General features: G+C 35.6%; 2 protein-coding genes across 2 annotated transcripts in view; both read left to right on the top strand.

The window, feature by feature from the left end:
- ints1 (integrator complex subunit 1) overlaps positions 1-4244 on the top strand; it is a 31968-nt gene extending 27724 nt beyond the window's left edge. Inside the window, exons 41-48 of the mRNA XM_016569516.1 lie at positions 439-631; positions 848-969; positions 1084-1193; positions 1284-1400; positions 2309-2379; positions 2471-2562; positions 2650-2759; positions 3907-4244. Coding sequence (XP_016425002.1) covers positions 439-631; positions 848-969; positions 1084-1193; positions 1284-1400; positions 2309-2379; positions 2471-2562; positions 2650-2759; positions 3907-4022 — 931 coding nt within the window. The 3' untranslated portion in view covers positions 4023-4244. The remainder of the gene's footprint in view (positions 1-438; positions 632-847; positions 970-1083; positions 1194-1283; positions 1401-2308; positions 2380-2470; positions 2563-2649; positions 2760-3906) is intronic.
- A 12977-nt stretch (positions 4245-17221) lies between these two features.
- LOC107753516 (visual system homeobox 2) overlaps positions 17222-20581 on the top strand; it is a 5286-nt gene continuing 1926 nt past the window's right edge. Inside the window, exons 1-2 of the mRNA XM_016569669.1 lie at positions 17222-17447; positions 19731-19888. Of these exons, the coding sequence (XP_016425155.1) occupies positions 17222-17447; positions 19731-19888 (384 nt within the window). The remainder of the gene's footprint in view (positions 17448-19730; positions 19889-20581) is intronic.

Genomic DNA, 20581 nt, shown 5'->3' with positions numbered 1-20581 from the left:
AACCCCTGATGTCACATGGATTATTTTAAAGATCTCCTTGCTATGTTTCTGGACTTGGGAACATTTCAGTTGTATTGCTGTCTATGCAGGGTCAGAAAGCTCTCAGATTCCATCAAAAATATCTTACATTTTGTTCCGAAGATGAACGAAGGTCTTGCGGGTTTGAAACGACATGAGGGTGAGTAATTAATGACAGAATTTTCATTTTTGGGTGAACTATCCCTTTAATTGCTGCTCCATCTGAAAGCATGTGGAGATTTACTAATCAGAATAAATAATCACAAGAATAAATAAAAATGTTAATGAACTTTTTATTTCATAATTATTCCATTAAGACATGTATTAAGAAAGTAAATAGGGCCCTTTTAATTTTCGTGTTGTCTAATAAGAGTGTATGTGCTGAATGCATAATAGAGCTGATTTTTTGTGTTTTTCCAGACACCTGCCCATGATCGCTGCGCTCCTGTACGGTCGCATCCATCTGAACCTGCGGGAGCTCAGGCAGCAGAACCATCTGACCTTCTTCAGCGATGTTCTGGTTGTGCTGGAGCTGCTGCAGCCACTGGTTTTCCACTCTGACCACCAGAGGGCACTGCAGGACTGTCTGCTGTCCTTCATCAAAGTACTGCAGGTAGAAAGAGTAGACCAAATCTAGCAATGTACACTGCTCGCATTTTTTTAAACACAAGGTTTAGTACATAGTGACATTCATAATTTTTTATAAAGATTCTTAGCGCGATTGCAGACCTCTCACAGTTGCTTATCTGCTAAACTAATATTTGTGTTTGATATAATGTAACTACTGGTGGGAACATTTTTTCAGCATTTTCATGTAATGTTCTTGCAGAACTTCAGGAGATCATCCCGTATGCCCATTATAAACAAATTTGTGCAGTTCATCCAAAAGTACATAACCCATGATGCAGCATCTGCTGTGCCTTTCCTTCAGAAACACTCACATGTGCTACAGTAAGACCTTTTTTGCTTTCTAATTTCTGCATTATCAAATGCCCTCAGTGCTACATTTACTTTCTTTTTGTAAGTTATTTCTTTTCGTGTTTCCCTGTGTTTTCTCAATCTCAGAGGACTATCCACTGAGAATCCGGACCTGGTGCAGCTCAAGTCTTTGCTCGCTGGACTGACTCTGCCTGTGAAGTCTGGTTCCTCTGAGAGTGCTGCTGAGGACAGAGATGGTAGGAGCTCCAACACCTCACCTCACAAGGGACAGAGTTACATGTGAGATGATCGTCACCAGAGCTCGTCTCTCACTCTTTGTATTCCAGCTGAGGATTCGTCCTCCGGCTCCCTCCCTCTGGTCAACATCTCAGCTTCCATGCCGCTGACTGCGGCTGACATGACTAAATGCCTGAAGAAGATCTCCAAAGGAGAAGCAATTGAGGGTGATAGAAATAAAACTGTTTTCAGACTGTTTCCTTTATATACTGTACTATGCTTAAAATAGGCCCACAATAAATCATGTATGTTCTCCATATTTTTTTTAAAGAATTCTTAGAATTAGAAGGCATAGAATAAATTAAATTCAAATGTACTGTACATTATAATTAAAAATGAGCTGATAGTTTTACACTAATGTTGGAAGCTAAAATACTTTTTTTTTTAAATGACATTAAAAAAGGAAGCAATAATAAACAGAAGGGAGAGGTGTAGGGGAGTGTAAATTATAGGCATTTGAATTTTGCAAATAAGTATTTCTTCGCAATATTTATTATAAAACCAATAAAATCTGAATTATTAAGTAATCAAATATATATATAGATATATATATATAATTATATTTATTCTGTTTTATGTATTATTAAACAGTTTATTAAAATGTTATATTTTTAGACATTGTATTATAGATTTAGTATTATTCTAATGATATTATTATTATTATATCAATATAAACATACAAATAAATATATACAAGTGTGTATGTGTGTGTGTGTGTATATATCAATATAAACATAATATTGGAGATGAAATTCTATAATTATTTTAAAAATTCCATGTATTCAATTATATGCATTATTTTATTATTATAATTATAACTTTAGCATTATATGCTGCTTATTATTTAGGATTTATTATAAGTAAAAACTATAATGCTTTTATAGTAATATTTGGTTACACTTTAAGGTGTCCTTGTTATAGTGTAATTATGTATGTAAGTGCTGACTAATATTAAGTAACAACTTGTACTTACTGTAGGATTAGGATTGTTTGGTTTTAGGGTTAGTTGCACTGTAAAATAGTGTTACTTTTTTTATATATTGTGATGTTGTACGTTTGTCTTATGTTGTTCTAGATGTGTTTGATGGGTTGACTGAAGTGGATGAGAAATCCAAAAGAAATCCAGAAATCATTCAGTATTTTGTTGTAAGTACATTGCACAGTGCACACAAAATTGCACAATAGACAGAAATTAGCAAGATTTAACAAGTACAACCAACTTGTCATGTATTATCAGAATGATCTTCAGAGGTTGATGAGTTCCCCTGAAGAAGTGTGCCGCAACATGGCGTTCAGTCTGGCCCTGCGGTGCATCCAGAACATCCCCAGGTGAGGTGCCTGCAGGCAAGTATGTAGTGTGTATTAAATCGAAATGTCATGTACAAATACACTCACCATTATCTTTGCTAACTCTAGTATGGCTGCTGAATTCCTGCCAACCTTCATGTACTGCCTGGGCAGCGGGAACTTTGATGTAGTGCAGACGGCCTTGAGAAACTTGCCTGAATATGTGTTGCTCTGTCAAGGTATACAAACAGATGATGACCTTATTATAAGAAACCATGATAATTGTTTTTGCTTGCTGCTGTTGTATATATTGTTAATTTTTTTTGCAATTTCAAAACAATTTAAAGGGTTAGTTCACACAAAAATGAAAATTATGTCATTAATTACTCACCCTCATGTCGTTCCAAACCCGTAAAAGCCTTTGTTCATCTTCGAAACACAAATGAAATTTTTTGTTGAAATCCGAGAGCTTTCTGACCCTTCATAGACAGCAACACAACTGACATGTTCTAGGCACAGAAAGGTAGTAAGGACATCGTTAAAATAGTCCTTGTGACATCAGTGGGTCAACCTTAATGTTATGAAGCTACTAAAATACTTTTAGTGCGCAAAAAACAAAAATAACTTTATTCAACAATTTCTTCTCTTCCGTCTTCAACGCGCGTTCACGAGAGTACGACGATGCATACGTGTGGTGCTGCTGACGCAGGAGCCGGCGTTTCTGCTCTTCACGGAATATAATTTTTATTTTCTTTGCGCACTAAAAGTATTCTTGTAGCTTCATAACACTAAGGTTGAACCACTGATGTCACATGGACTATTTTATTGATGTCTTTACTACCTTTCTGGACCTTGAACGTTTCAGTTGTGTTGCTGTTTATGCAGGGTCAGAGAGCTCTCGGATTTTATCAAAAATGTCATAATTTGTGTTCCGAAGATGAATGAAGGTCTTTTGGAATGACATGAGTGTGAGTAATTAATGACAGAATTTTTGGGTGAATTAACCCTTAAGTTAATCTGACAGCATCTGTAAAATGCTGCTGATTACCACATAATTTTGACTTATAAGGAAGTGGAAATTCTGGAAATATAAGAGGCGTTTTGAAAGACGCAGCAGCAGTTTTCTGTCAGGGATTTGTCGTGTCGTGCCGCATCCAGTGTAGATGTGTGGGGCGGAGTTTGTTTTGGTGATTTCAAATGTCAACATTGGCTACCAGAAATCGCTTACCCCACCTTTAAGCAGAAACGTGCAGCTTGTATTTTCTTATTTTCATTTTTTTCCACAAAGTGTGTGTGTGTGTGTTTTCTGTGGTAATGGACAGCATGCCACAGATTCTGTTAATAGTGCTTAAAGATCAGGAATTATCTCTGTTTTGTTTTTCTCAGAACACGCTGATATTCTTCTCCATAAGGCGTTTTTAGTGGGCATCTACGGTCAGATTGACACCAGCTCCATGATCACAGAATCCATGAAGGTCTTGCGCATGGAGGCAACGACATAGACGTCCGTTTCAATCATGTTGGTACACAGAGTTTTGCTTTGACTCAGAAGTGTCATGCACTGTTGATCCTGTTCAGATCTGCATTCAGATACAGCATTTGACGTTTACATTTCTAGACGTTATTCCTCAAATACTGAAAAGCATTTTATGTTTCCAGTGATTCTTGTGTCTGCTGGGAGTGAAGCCTGTCATAAGTCTTTTTGTCTACTGCTTTGAATAATAAAACTGAGTTGTAGAAATGCTCCTAACTTGTTTTTTTAGTTTTGTTTTACTTTGTTTCTCTCTCTCTCTCTCTCTTTTTAACACTTCAAGATTGGTATTGTTTGTAAAATAACTCTTTCCGTGGGAGGATAGGGGAAGGCTGTGATCTTTTTCCTTTGCATGATTGCAAATGAGTGCGCATGAGCTTTTCGGCCCCCTTTTCTTCACATTGTATCCCTAACAGATCTCAGCTATGCTGTGAATGCTGTGATGGAAGTCTATTTGCCATGAAAGTGCAAGTTGTTCTCGTCCAGTGTCACTGATTTCATCTGTATGGAGACGAGAAGGGAGAACAGCGCGCCAGCATGCCGGTGAGCCTCGGCTAAATTAACCGTAGCGGTAATTGTTCAATCACACACACCAAAGATCCCTGTGTGAAGAGTGCATGAGGGCTGAGAGTGAGTGTGCGGGTGTCTGGTTACACTGGGGTCTGAGGAAGCGGGTTATCTGTGTTTTGTAGAGGGCGATCGGTGAACATGCCCGCACTGGCGGCTGGAGGACTGACAGCCTCTCAGCGAGCGCCTGATGAAAGGAGCTTCTTCCTGTGTTCAGTTTCATGCTCTGTGCTCTGCTTTTAACATGTCATAAGTGGAATTTGTGAATCTTCATCTCTTCTGTGTTTTGAACTCTGCCAGACATGGTCCACAAATAGGGAGCAGGAAGACTCATGAGTGTAGCACGTACAGGATGATTATTGTTATTATTAAGGGAAATAAATATAAACATTTGATGTTATAGCACAAGTGAAAATCAGTAAAATAGTGAAAAGGTGGCATTATATGTAAATTACTCAAATAGTACATTAATGCATTTTAAAAATTCAAAAATGACAGTCAAGATATAGAAATGCAGTAAAATGGGTACTTCTGATACAGTAGATTCATCTGAATTATATATTGGCTTATTTTTCTGATTGAAGGGATGTCTTAATAATAAGACTATGAATTCAGATTTAATGATTTGTGTCAGTTGACCGAAAATTGGTTATGAGAAATAAGGGTATTTGAAATGTACACTACTGTTCAAATATTTGGGCTCAATGAGATTTAGAAAAAAAAAATAGTTTTTTGTAAGAAGTCTCTTATGGTCACTGATGCTGCATTTATTTAATCAAAAATAGTAAAAACAGTAATATTGTCAAATATTATTACATTTAAAATAAGTGTTTTCTATTTAAAGATATTTTAGAATATAACTTTTTTAAATGTAATCAACAGAATGTATTTAAAATCTTATAAACATTATAAATGTCTTTTTGACATTATAAATGTCACTTTTGATCAATTTAATGTGTCCTTGCTGAATAACAGTATTAATTTTCCAAAAAAAAATAAAAATCTTACTGACACTAATCTTGTCATCAAAATCAGTAAAATAGTGAAAAGGTGGCATTATATGTAAATTACTCAAATAGTACATTAATGCATTTTAAAAATTCAAAAATGACAGTCAAGATATAGAAATGCAGTAAAATGGGTACTTCTGATACAGTAGATTCATCTGAATTATATATTGGCTTATTTTTCTGATTGAAGGGATGTCTTAATAATAAGACTATGAATTCAGATTTAATGATTTGTGTCAGTTGACCGAAAATTGGTTATGAGAAATAAGGGTATTTGAAATGTACACTACTGTTCAAATATTTGGGCTCAATGAGATTTAGAAAAAAAAAATAGTTTTTTGTAAGAAGTCTCTTATGGTCACTGATGCTGCATTTATTTAATCAAAAATAGTAACAGTGTTTCTCAACCCTGGTCCTGGGCGCCCCCCAACACTGCTCATTTAGTATGTCTCCCTTGTCTGACACACCCATTTCAGGTCCTGGAGTTTCTTCTAATGAGCTAATGAGTTGAATCAGGTGTGTTTGATTAGGGAGACACACAAAATGTGCAGTGTTGGGGGGCGCCCAGGACCAGGGTTGAAAAACACTGCTGTAGCGGATAGGCATGAATGGGGCAAGCAATGCCAAACACTTGGGTGTGGATGACACATTGTGGAAAAATTGTGTAGAATTTGTTGAAACCATTTTCTCTCAAAAATTGCTTGTAAATTCAATTATTTACAATACAAAGATATGGCAAGTAACATTTAATTAAATGTGACCCTGGACCACAAAACCAGTCATAAGCGTCAATTTTTTGAAATTGAGATGTATACATCATCTAGAATAGAATAGCTTTCCATTGATGCATGGTTTGTTAGGATATGACGATATTCAGCTGGCCAATCAGAGCGGACTGCGCTTGTCAAAGGAGGGGGCTTTGTAGAAAACGAAGCGTTTGAGAGAGGCGGGGCATAGAGGACCTACAATAATGTACAGTATTTGAAAAATAATGTGTTTTTTGAACATTAAAGCATGCCAACATATTCTGTTACACCAAATACACAAAATAATGATCTTTAAAATAGCATCATATGACCCCTTTAAGACTGCTTTTGTGCTCCAGGGTCACAAATGTGAAATTTTAAAGTAGAAAGACTGAAACAATATTTTCAGGTAAAACATACTCGAATAATCTTTATTTACAATTTTTAAATGCACTATAGGCTATTTTAATTAAGGATATTTCTGGAGACCTTCACACAATGAAAATCCGATTGGTCTAATTTGTGAGGCTTGGACTGAAGAACATTTTTAGTAGCAGTGAAAAAGCATGAAAAAAGAATGTATAATTGACATTACTCTACAAAAATTCAGGAATATTAGGAGACATGAAGCCTAAGTTTAAACCAGTTTTTTATAAGTTTAAGCCATTTTTAGGGTTATATGTAAACACTTAGGTTATTGGAAAACATTTTTATTTATCAACGCATTAATCAACATTGAATGTTTATCATACAGTTTTCTATATTGTGCTCATTCACCTTATTTTTACATTTGATTACCTTTCACGTTATCTAACACTCAATGTTAATCTGTGCATTATAATGTTGATGCCTCACATGTAGCATTGGTTTTTGCTTTTAGTGAATTTTATTTTTTTTTAATGCAAACTAGTATAGTTTAATATTTTATTTTAATAGTTTTAATATTTAATTTATCGGTTATCGGCCATGACATGAAAATATTTATCAGTATATTGCATGAAGCAAAATTTTTATATTGCCCATCTATAACCATTTTTGTTCATATTTATGACACTTGGCCAATAGATGCTGCTGTCACCAAATTGCTCTTGTACATTCAATACATAGTTGCAAAAGACAAAGATATAATCCTCAGATCCTTGCTGTTACACATGTTGATGTTTTACTCTTGAACGGTTTGATAATATAAGTTGTATAATTTTGACAAGTATTGTCTTAAGATCTTCTCTCCCAAATATGATGAAGATCTATTGAAGTATTGCATAATGATAATAAGAAAACCAAGAGATACAACAACGGTCTATGCATCTTCTGTGCTTTGGCCTTTGATGGATATGAAACCAAATTTATTTGGACACTGAACTGCACTTGAAAATGTGTGTATTTCACTAGCTTTGTTTCCATCCAAAGATTCAAATTAAACTTATGCGCAAAACATCGCATAAAACATGCGAATAAAGCACCGTTTCCATCCAACGAGTCAAAGAGAACTAAATCGTCACTTCCTGGTAAACTGTGGTACAAAATATAACTAAGAATATAGGAGAAGCCACTGAATATAATAATTTTCATATATGATATAAATCACTTGCGCCTCAGAGCGAGCAGTCGTAACACTATAAATGTTGTCAATGCTTTCGGAGGTGGATGCTGCTGTTTGGGAACGCAGTCGTGTAAGACAATTATACAGAAATACTTTGGCGACAGACTCTGCTCAGGCATTTCAGAATGACCATAACAACATATAGATATATGCTGTGAACGAGATCGGTCCGCTGCTAGTCAAGTTATCCCGTCTCATAGCGCAAAGTCACATGACTTTTTCGATGCGCATGTAGGAATTTATTCGGTAAATATGTTTCCATCGTAGGCTATGTGCATTTTTTCTTAACGGATGAAAAGTTTATCCTACTCAAATGTGCGCATAGGTTTTTTTATTTGCATTTTTAGAATTTATGCGCATCTTGGCGTTTCCATCCAGCGTTTTTTTTATGCGATATTCCAAAATGCGCATAAAAATAGGTGGATGGAAACGCAGCTATTGAATTAGACCACAAACTCACTTCACTTTTCTTTGCTTTCTAACTTCACCCAGTTCCGTGTCCAAATACGTTTTGGGGGCAACTGCACCAAATTTCCAAACTTTTATTGTTGTATCAGTAACTCTTTTAACTGTGATTAATTACCCTGATAATTTTCGTAAGGGTAGCAAATATCCACAAGTACCAGCAGGTGACCACAGATAAATGGAAAGAGCCACAGTAAAGCACTGCTTATGTCTCACCTTTGGGAGGGACAGAGATGTGCCGCTACCTGCCTGTGCACACCTGTCGGCTCTGTGTTCCTCAACAGCTCCTTCGCTTAGATCATCTCCTCTTCCTCCACGCATGAGTTGTGCCTGGCTAGCGTGGAAAAAATGTGGACTGGCTCTCGCCTCCCTTTTCCCTTGCGCTTTGAAGTGTAAAGTGTGATTGCTTTTGGATCGCAGCCGCTCTCCTTGAAGGTTTTGACATGAAAAGCAGCCTGGGCTCTCAGGTTTATCCCATTGCCAGTGATCCAGGACTAAAGCAATCAGCTCACTGCCTGAGAGATACAATTACCAGAGAGATACTAAAGATGACTGAAATATCCTTACCTATGTATCACTTTTGTTGAGAATTGCACCATTTTTGTTTGAATAGGAAAGATTACATTTTGGTTGGCATAATAACCAGACCATGAAGCCATGTAATGACCATTGACCAGAAGCCTGACTAGTATCTGTAAAGCATGTTTTAATGAAAGGAAGTGGAGCGAATCCTGTTATAACCTTAGTGACTCAAATAATGGATCTTCATTTCAATTGCGCTTGTAAGAGTGCAACAACTGTTTTGTCTGAAAATGAAGGCATTTTCCCATGACTCATGGCCAGTCATCCATCATGTTTCGTACTGTATTTCAGGTGTTGTATATTCTTAAGTGTCACTCCAGTGTGTATTAATGTTATTATGCATTGTTCCTAAAGCCTGTGCTGGCATATCCTCAGGAGAATTTGATCGCTTCAGAGCTGATATCAGAGACTGTGGAATGACTTGAGGATGTTTCATATACGTATGTATTTATGTGTGTGTATATGAAGATTTTTTTTTTTTTTACGACTGCTGTTTAGTTTATCTCAAAATACACTCAAAAACAGTAATATTGTGAAATATAACAATTTAAACTTTTACATTTTTAAATACAATTTACATTTTTTTTAATGTTATTATATTTGAAAATGTAATTTATTCCTGTGATGGCTAAGCTGAATTTTCAGCATCATTACTCCAGTCTTCAGTGTCACATGATCCTTCAGAAATCATTCTAATGTCTTGATTTGCTGCTCAAGAAAAACTTCAATTATCAAAGTTCATAATAGGTGAAGATGGTAATGAATTGTGTAACTGCAATACAGTGTTTCTTTTGAACAGAAAGTTTCAAGAACAGAATTTATTTGAAATAGAAATATTTTGTAACATAATAAATTACAGTGTAAATCAATTTAAGGCATCCTTACCAAATAAAAGTATCAATTAAAAATAAATAAAACGAGAAAAAGAAAAAGTTATTTTTGTATTAATACATATTATTAATTATTAACTTAAGTATAATATATATTTTTTTTAATTTACAATTCTGGTAACATGGTTGCCACATTCAAAGTAAAATCTGGGTCCTGAAGGAAAACCAGTTGAAAACCATGTTTATATCCACTTCATTTTAGGGATAATGTGCAAATAAAAGAGTATGGCTAGTATTGGTGCTTTCTTTCTCTGCATTGAATGCAAGTCTGAATTCAACGGCCACATATTAATGCAAGAATAATTTCCTGTTGCTGCAGAGGCAATGAACCCCTCAAAATTATGATCCAGCGTCAGAAATATCTCATTCAAGAGAAGCTATGCCACACTAAGAACATTTGAAATGGGAAATTGCATCTTGAATTAAGCCTATCAAATAGTATTCTCTGTTTATTGTTTGATGATGTTGGACGACTCATTTAGGCAGTCTTATTTCCCATTTTATATTTTATTGATTTACTTTAATTAGGATTCCGTATTAAAACTACTGATATTAGCAACTTCACCCCCAATGGAGTTTTCACGCTCTTGTCTTGATTCCTCTCTCTGATTCAAAGAAAATGCACTCGTGTATGTCTTCACTGAAGCCCCGAAGCACTTTGAACTGCTGTTGATGTTGTTAAGCCCCTGTGTATTCAAATGACGGCACGCAGTCTCGAACAAGTGTGAATCTAAAAGATCAATACAGGCCTGCAAGATCTGCTGCCATTGTTGCCCTCATGCCTCCTTCAGTTAACTGGAAATGGCTCTGAAATCTTTTTTTTTTTTTTTTTTCACGTACACTCATATTTACACTGTTTGAATCGGGCCTTTAAAATTTTTTTTTTTTTTTTTTTTTTTTCACGTACACTTTTTATGTAGGCCTAGATCTGCACTGGCAATTGGAAAGTTGTAGGTTCAAAGCCTGTAATGGGTGTTTCATTAACTTTCTCCATTGCGCCCTTAAGAATGTAACCCCAGGATGCCCCAAGCTTCAGATAAAAGAGGTATTTCTATATCTCCAGATGTATTTGAGCCCTGCCAGATTGTTGGTGGAAAAGTATATACAAGCATACTCTAATAATTACCATTCTGAAAGTATGAGGAAAGCAGGTAGGACTTAGATCCCTCAATGTTTTGACAGCTGCCTGAAGAGTTTTTGTCCTTCACTGCTGTTGTGGCCTTAAAGTCAGTGACTCACTCAGCCAAGATCGGCCCAGCTGTGTACCGTGGATGTCTGGATCTGATCAAAGTTAGCGCGGGATTAGCGGTTAGCGCTGATGCTGGTGACAGCTCTTGAGTCTCTCTGCAGTTTGATCTGATTTGCGGATAGAGGGTGGATGAAGATGATTATGAGGTGAAATGTTCCTGAATTAATTCACACCTGTGTTTTGTTCTCAGAGAGGTCATGACAACTCTTCGCTTATCCGTCAACAATAGGGATGCAGATGTTCGCTGTCTGCTTTCAGTATGAATGTCTAAAACAGGAAGAATTTCTGTTATTTCAAGTTATCAATCATCCACTAGCCTCTTTTTTTGTGTGCTATTGTGTTACAACCAGTGATTCTGAGTTCACCAACTATTACAATTCTGTCATCTTTTACCAGTGGTGTAATGTAACGAAGTAATAATACTTTGTTACAGTACTTAAGTATTTTTTAGGAGTATCTGTACTTTACTTGAGTTTTTATATTTCATTCAACTTTTACTTTTACTCCTCTAGATTTCCTAATTAAAATGTATACTTTTTCTCCGATACATTTCCCCGTAGCATATTCGTTACTTACTACAAAATAGTCAGAAGAACAAGGACTGTAGGTAGGAAAGCAGGTTTGACGAATCAGTGGTCTGGCGTTTGCAAGTTAGACTCCTAAAAACACCTTTGCTCATGTGCAAACAAGTGCGCGCACAACCGCATTTGATTCATTTTCCACTCAAGTCGAGTCTGGGGCGTGTGATACAGCATCGTCTGCGATAATATGGTAAGTGTTGTTGTAATGATGTGCGATCTGACATTATCAAGTAGGCTATATCACCAAATCACACACAGAGTGCACGCATATTGATTTATTAGTCTATTTAAACTCAAAATTCCAGGCATTCTAAATTGTAGACGGCAAAAATGCTTCTGTATGCTTTTTATATTTATATAATTTAATATAGTAAACGTAATCTATATCACACAAAGAGTACCTTTTTTTCTGCAGATAGCAGCATGAACACATTTAATAATGATTTTATACAAGTTCAGTAAAGCAATAAGTGACTTACATTTTAGACATAATATTGCTTGTTTTTGCTCAATTTTGCCAACGAAAATAGTTCCAAACAGAGATCACACAGCACTGTTTTGCATCTATGCTCTTAGCAATGGACGCCGGCGTTTACTTATTGAATGAATCAGCTTTTTGAATGAATCGGTTGCTAAAAATGATTCAGTGATTCACTCATTAACACAGTCAAATGCTTTGTTCCTGAATGAATCTGTTGAATCTCAATGAATCACTCATTAACAGTCCCTTGCTGCCACCTACTGGCGGTTTTAATTTCACATTAATTAAAACCGAACATAATCTTGCTACTCAATTTATCTCATTTATTTATTTGCTTCTTTTCCATTTTGCATTTACTTGTACTTTTACTTTCAATACTTAACCCTCTACCGCACGCATTATGATAGACCTATAGAAAAAAATAGTAAAAAAAAAAATATTTAAATATTTTTATTTTCTAAGAATGGCTTAACTTGAAGTGCTGTAAAAAAAAAAATTGGGAAAAAAAAATATTAATTTAAGGTACTTTGTGATATGCTGCCATACGGCAACAGCCTTGTAATTGACACCTTATACATACTTTCCAACAACTTGTGCTTTTATTTATTCCATTATTTTTTGCTGAATAATGATTTATAATTTTTTAATTTCATTACATTTTTCATGAATATTATTTAAACTGCAAAATTATACAGTTAAAACAAATATAATACTGTATATCATGTATCATAAAACATTGACATAAAACCAAAAACATTGCAGTTCATGAAAATTCAGCATTACGCAATCTTATGAGAGGAAGACTATGAACATGATTCTAGTAATTTGCTGATCATTCTGGAGATCTGGTCGGTCTGGAGCTTTCAAGATTCCAAAAAGACACTTAAGTACTAGGAAAGTATCATAAAAGAAGTCCATTTGACTCGTTTACCAAATTGTGTGTCTTCTGAAGTCATATGATTGCTGTGTGTTATGAACAGATCAACAATTTAGCAATATTTCACTGATAATTTTTCTTTCCAGTGAACTGTTGACTACTACATTACAACTGTATCATTGTGTCAATGAGTTGAACTTAGTTCGCCCAATAGTTCAACCAAAAATGAAAATTACCCCATGATTTACTCACCCTTAAGCCATCCTAAGTGTATATGACTTTCTTCTTTCAGATGAATGCAATTGACCTATCGCCTATTGCATCTACCAGCCAAGGAAACGTGAAAAAGATGAACCCAGTAACTTTGTTTTGGGAAGCCTTTTTCTGCAAGCGTCTGAGAAAATGAGTGCGTCAGATTTCGCTCCCTTGGTGAAGTGGCAAAGGGATCTCATTATAATATTACCGCCCCTTAATCTGTAAACTTCCACCCACGGCGCAGTCATTTTGATTTCGCAAGCGACGACGGTGTAATGCCACGGCGAAAGTTTGAGAAATATTGCATAAATTACATTTGGTTGAAATGGTTGCACTGAAACATTTTGCGTTCTACCTGTAATAAAACTGTGCTAAATGTTTTGGGCCACACTAGTGGGAAGCATTTGAGCTGTGTTTGCATGGGCTTGGGATGCACAATTAAAATGATGTAATAGTTGTGATCATTATTTTACCTTCCATGATCATTCAGACTTGATCAGTTGCAGTACTACTGACACTCTGTCAAGTCCGCATCAAATCAAGCACTCCGTAATCACAGGTAAACTGTCTGATCAGTCAGATGTTTGTCATGAGAAGTCTTCCACAAAACAACTATGGTTTGCAGACAGTTATAAGGGTTGATGTTACAAATACATCTTTTGAATATACTGCGTGAACTCATTGTCCTGTTAGCTCGGAGAGCTTGATTTTCCCTCCTCAATAAGTTTTGTCAGTTGTTTTGTTTATTGGTCTAATTCTTGTTTCTTGGGTTGCATTGGTTAGTCACTCAATTAATTCCCTTGTGCTTCGTTCCCCCCTTCTGAATTATGTTGCATTGATAATGAGTTATCACAAAGTAAGTCTGTTTAGTTGAATGAATGCACGGCTAGCTGTACATTGAACGATTTTAATGCACGAGGTGAAGGCAAGAACCACCTGACGCGAAGCTACAGCTCGTTTCAGATCAGAAAGAGATGAAATAGTGCTGTAAGATCACATTTATTCGAATTAATTACTTATAACATTTAGCTACTTTAATTAATTATTACCGATCGTGGAGCGTCTACAGGGCAGCCAGAGCGAATTTTGACGCTCTCGCCGCCGGTGGTCAGCGTTGTGGGTAGCGCGGCCAGAGCGATCTTTTGACGCTCTCGCCGCCGGCGGTGTGAACGCACAGTTAGTAATGATGCGTGAGAGTTTAAAACAACTTGAAAGTCTGGTAGTGTGTGATCCTCAGTCATTTCGTTTTTTAATCTGTAACCATTTCCAAAGTCGGCAAGTGTATGATGCATAGTGCTTTAAAATATGTTCAGATTTGAAAAAACCACGTAGCATATTCCAGTCTTTAAGATTTAGATCAGCCTGATATGCGAATGAATGAATTAGATGGTCGATTAATTGGGAAATATGATTCATTCATGGCATCTCTATTTCTCAAATGAACACTTAAGTCATATGAACCACTTTCATAATGCTTTATCCATTTTGGAACTTGACACCCTTAATTCACATTAACTATTATTATACAGAAAAGGTGGTATTCTTCAGAATTTTTTTTTTTTTGGTGCTCCACAGAAAATAAGTCATACAGTCTTGAAAAAATATGAGGGTGAGTAAATGACAGAATCAATTTTGGGTGAACTATTCATTTAACAGTGCACTAGTGTCTACATGAAAAGTGCATAATTTCTCACTCAGAATTTCCTCAACCTGTTTGACGTGCTGTAGTGAATAGTGTGGCATTCCTCTCTAAGTACAATTTGGTCTTAGTTGGGAAAGTGATCTGTTTTCAAAGACCAGAGATCCATGACCCAAAACCATTGTTAGTGAACTGTGTCCTTAGCTCAGGACTGAACAATACACCTTGTTTGGACAGGTGATCTTATTCCTAATGTGCAGAAGGCTTTGAGTGAGATAACAGGCTTGGACGTCTTTTGAAACAAAGGCGTCGGGTTTTAATCTGACAGCAGAATTCCCAGTTGATGCCACACATTCTCCATTTCAGATGCTTTCGCCAAAGAGAAGCATGTTGATTATGAAAACTCATCAAAGCCTTTCCTGAAGGATTTTTCCATTTAGTCATGTTGTATCGCAAATGGATAAAGTTAATATTAGTCGTATTAATAATAGGTTATTTATATATTAATTGTTATTTACTATCCCTATTGTAGTATTATTCATAAGTAAAAACCAACAAGATTTTTTTTTCACCGTGTTTCCAAATTCTCTATCCCAGGTCCAAAAGAAATGTAAAGAATGTACAAACTGAAAACATTAAATACTTTTGTGATCTATTTCCATTTGTTAGTTTCAAAAGAGAAATACTGTCATGGATGTTTACAGAGCAGAGGTCACCTTTTTTTAATTCCAATGGGAGAGATGGACTTTTGTTTGTCTTTTGTTTATTATTGTGTGCTGTATTGTTGGTTACGGTGTTATTTCATGTGATTTTATACATTAGTAATGTTGGGAAATGAATAAATGCATAATAATCGTAATAATCGTAAAACCGTGATTATTCCTCAGACAATAATCGTACCAACAAAATCTATAATCGTTGCATCCCTAGCGATGAGGTCTTAAAATGTATGGAAAAAGGTCTTAAAAGGTATTAAATTTAACTCCATGATTCCTGTATATACCCTGTCATGCTATGAATCCATCAATCAGAGGATATCAAACGTTTGCTATTTTGAGCCTATTTTCGAACACATTGTTTTTAGAACACTCATTTGTCACGAGTTTCTTACTGTGCGTTCACACCGCCGGCGGCGAGAGCGTCAAGAGTGAGATAACAGGCTTGGACGTCTTTTGAAACAAAGGCGTCGGGTTTTAATCTGACAGCAGAATTCCCAGTTGATGCCACACATTCTCCATTTCAGATGCTTTCGCCAAAGAGAAGCATGTTGATTATGAAAACTCATCAAAGCCTTTCCTGAAGGATTTTTCCATTTAGTCATGTTGTATCGCAAATGGATGTCATACAAACACCCAAATGCTGCAAATGGGCTTGTAAATGAATGTCAATTATGTGGGCCAATTAGTGTGATGTGTTTACTGTGCAAACAGAGGCTGTTTGTTTGCGCTCTCTGCAGGTTTCAACTAAAGCTCTGTTTGTATTGGGTTTTCTTACTGAACGTTTCTCAGCTGTGAACCTTTTGATTCTCCCTTAATGATTTAATATCCATCTGTTACATCGCTGTGTTTTAAGATCTAACCCTTGTACGCCGACAGCAGGGTGAGAGCGACAAACAGGTCTCTCTGGCGGTTGTACGCGTCTTTGAAAGCGTTTGCAGCTCAGGAACGGTGCTTTTCCCCATTTTCTCGCCACACTCCAATTCCACATGTCTGCTTTGTCATATTAATAAGTGAACACAGAAGCTGAAGAGTGCCTGAACTTGTCTATGGAATACTTCAGAATGACAGGCCTGTCCATATACAGTACTCCTCCCCGAATGGAAGTGGTGGGATATTACTCATTTACTCTTTCAGAGTAGCCGAGGTGTGGATTAGGAGGCATTAGGTGTCACCGTTGGACGTCTGCTGAAGGGTGATGCTGTAAGAAGCCTCTCTTAAATGAAGCATGGAATCAACTGTCCCCTATGATTGGGTGATTCCCTTCAAACCCGGCCCTGTTTTACTAGGATTAGTGGTCATAGGTGAGTCATGTGACTCAGGGAGAGGGTGGGACTCACACCTGACTCAGGTGAGAAACGTTTTAGTGACTCTGGATCTGCTAAGAAGTTCTCTTGGAGCTGGATCTCTAGTTTGTTCTTCTGTAGCACTTCAACGCCTGAAGAGACTGTTCATCACGTGCTTGCGTCTATTTCTGGAGCTCTTTCTGGACCTTGCTGAACTTGGGCCATGTTTGGCACTGGGCATTTGGTGTCTCCTCTGTCTTCTGCAGTCTTTCACTCTTCGGCTGCGCACTTCTTCCCGGCGTTTCCCAACAGGTTGACCTCACCGCAGATCTTCATCCCCGGGCCTCTGCTCAGCTACGAGCTCCTGCGCAGTTACCTGCAGCCCGAGCCCTGCAAACAGGCTCTGCTATTGGCCGCTCAGTCCACAGGACAACATGCTGAGAATATCGGTGAGCCCATCTTACATATAATATCTTATATGCCATCTTTCATTTATTTATTTGGTTTAAATTACATTTTTATTTTCATGTGAAGAGTAAAAGGAGAACTTTTATCACAAAAAAAAAAATGTTTTACATTTCCGTTTAATCATTTAGCAGACGTTTTTGTCCAAAGCGACTTATAAATGAGGGCAATAGAAGCAATTAAACCAACAAAAGACAAAAGATTGTATTTATTTATTTATTTTTGATTGGCTACCAACTCATAACTAACAATCAATTATCAATTATCGGGCTTAATGAATGCTGCATTTTTTTTTTTTTTAAGTAGATAGAATAGAGAGAGAGTTAGTGTTACAGACTCAAGTTATTATTTTTTTAATAATAAATAAAAATAAACAAGCAGATAGAAAAGACTTTAGAGAGTGTTAGTGTTAGAGGCTCAAGATATTTTTTTTCAACAAAAGAAAACAATTAGATAAAATAGAAATAGAATATAGATTGTTAGTGTTAGTGTTAGAGGGTCAAGTTTTTTATAATGAATTAGAAAAGCAAGTAGATAGACTATAAAAAGAATAGAAAGTGCTAGTGTTAGAGGGTCAAGTTTTTTATATAAGAAATAAATAAAATAAAACAATTACAGTAGATAGAATAGAAAAGGAATAGAGAGTGCTAGTGTTAGAGGGTCAAGTTTTTTAATAAATAAAAAGAAAACAGGTAGATAGAATAGAGTTAGTGTTAGAGGCTCAAATTATTTCTGTAAATAAATAAAAGTAAACAACTAGCTATAATAGAATAGAGATTGTTAGTGTTAGAGGCTCAAATTATTTCTTTAAATAAATACAAGTAATCAACTAGATATAATAGAAATAGAATAGAGATTGTTAGCATGAGGCTCAAATTATATCTTTAAATAAATAAAAGTAAACAACTAGATATAATAGAATAGAGATTGTTAGTGTTAGAGGCTCAAATGATTTTTTTAAATAAAAGTAAACAACTAGATATAATAGAAATAGAATAGAGATTGTTAGTTTTAGAAGGTCAAATGTTTTTATAATTAATAAAAAAGCAAGTAGATAGAATAGAAAAAGAATAGAAAGTGGTAGTGTTAGAGGGTCAAGTTTTATTATATAATAAATAAATAAAAGAAAACAATTAGATAGAATAGAAAAATAATAGAGATTGCTAGTGTTAGAGGGTCAAGTTTTTTAATAAGTAAAAAGAAAACAAGTAGATAGAATAGAGTTAGTGTTAGAGGGTCAAGTTATTATGTTTTAATTAAATAAAAATAAACAAGTAGATAGAATAGAGTTAGTGTTAGAGGGTCAAGTTATTATGTTTTAATTAAATAAAAATAAACAAGTAGATAGAATAGAGTTAGTGTTAGAGGGTCAAGTTATTATGTTTTAAATAAATAAAAATAAACAAGTAGATAGAATAGACTTTAGAAAGTGTTGGTGTTAGAGGCTCAAGTTATTATTATTATTTTTAAATAAAAATAAACAAGTAGAAATAGAATAGAGATTGTTGTTGTTAGAGGGTCAGGTTTTTTATAATGAATAAAATAAAGCATGTAGATAGAATAGAAATAGAATACAGCGTGCTAGTGTTAGAGGGTCAAGTGTAGATGGAAGAGATGTGTCCTTAGCAGTTTCTTGAAGATGGCTTAAGACTCAGCTGCTCTGATCTTTTATCACCCTGATATTGATTATTTATTATATACTTACTACTTACTAAAAAAATGTATATATGGACATGAAATATTTATCTTGCATTGAAATCACTTTATTATGTGTGAAGAAAGAGGCCACATAGTGATACGAGAGACATTTAAGAAACTGATTGCCTATGACAACAATCAGTTATACAGTTTAATAACTGGCTAATAAGAATCATGTATTCAGTAAAGCTGTGTAAATAAAACCTTCGAGATAAGATTGCTCTCTTATATAATGTGTTGTATGGCAAAAAGCTTGACTGGTGAGATAGCTCTGAGTGTTGGATATTTATTTAGGTGATTTGCTCTTAATAATACATATGTGTAGCATTCATTAAGAGAGGCCATTTGTGAATCATATTCTCTCATAATTGTCCATCCTGATTTTACAGTATTTAATAGGATTCAAAATGTTTACAAAGGATTGGCTAGCAACTCGTAACTAACAATCAATTATCCGGCTCTGCTGAAGAGGGCTTAATGAACGCTGCGCTAATTATCCAATCTAGAGCCATTAGTTCCTTGTCAGCCTCTGGCAATTGTCTAATTGGTGGCTGTGATGTGGCTTCCAGATGAACCCCGGCCAGTGAAGGAGCGGCGAGCTCGGGCCAACTACAGCAGCTGGCAGCTGGAGGAGCTGGAGAAGGCCTTCGAGAGCACCCACTACCCAGACGTCTTCATGAGAGAAGCCCTGGCCCTCAGACTGGACCTGATAGAGGCCAGAGTGCAGGTTGCCGTTGCCTTGCTCTCTTTGACTGTTGTGATGCACAAAATGATATGAATATTTACTAAATATTTCTCTGAACCATTGCTAAGATTATTATTATCATTATTTTTTTCTTTGTATTTGTATTTTTATTTTTTCAAAATTTGCAGCATTGTTCTTCTTTAAAGTGCTGTTTTGTCCCTAACATTTTCAGTGAGGAAATGCTGTAGTGAGCATTTTCCTAATGATTTTCTTAATCTCTGGTTCTCTTAATGAGCCATTTCTATGTATATTTTCTACTGAAATACTAAAGAAGAGAACTCTTGAGAAGCAAATCTGAAAAAAGAACAAAAAAACTATTTAGATTTTCTTAATGAGTTCATTTTTACTTTCCTAAGTAATTTTTTTTCTGCAAAAAATTCTTAAAATAAGATAAATGTACTTAATAATAATAATAAATACATTTTCTCAATGAATTTAAATGTTTTAATGATTTTCTTTTATTTATATATATATATATATATATATATATATATAATTCCACTCCTTATCATTCTCTTGGAGAGGTATTTTGAGAAGGTGACACAGTGCAGGTCTCCTGGCAGGGATCTGTTCTCTGCAGTAATCTCTGTGAAACAGCAAAGGAGCACAGAGAGCGCGCACAGAGCCAGATGGAGATGGATAGCAATGTGTTTTCCTATGAAAGCTGTGCATCAC

The sequence above is a fragment of the Sinocyclocheilus rhinocerous genome, unplaced genomic scaffold, assembly GCF_001515625.1.
Source record: "Sinocyclocheilus rhinocerous isolate Xijiao unplaced genomic scaffold, SAMN03320098_v1.1 scaffold1303, whole genome shotgun sequence".
NCBI classification, from domain to species: Eukaryota; Metazoa; Chordata; class Actinopteri; order Cypriniformes; family Cyprinidae; genus Sinocyclocheilus; species Sinocyclocheilus rhinocerous.
This window is presented reverse-complemented; position numbering and strand designations above follow the sequence as displayed.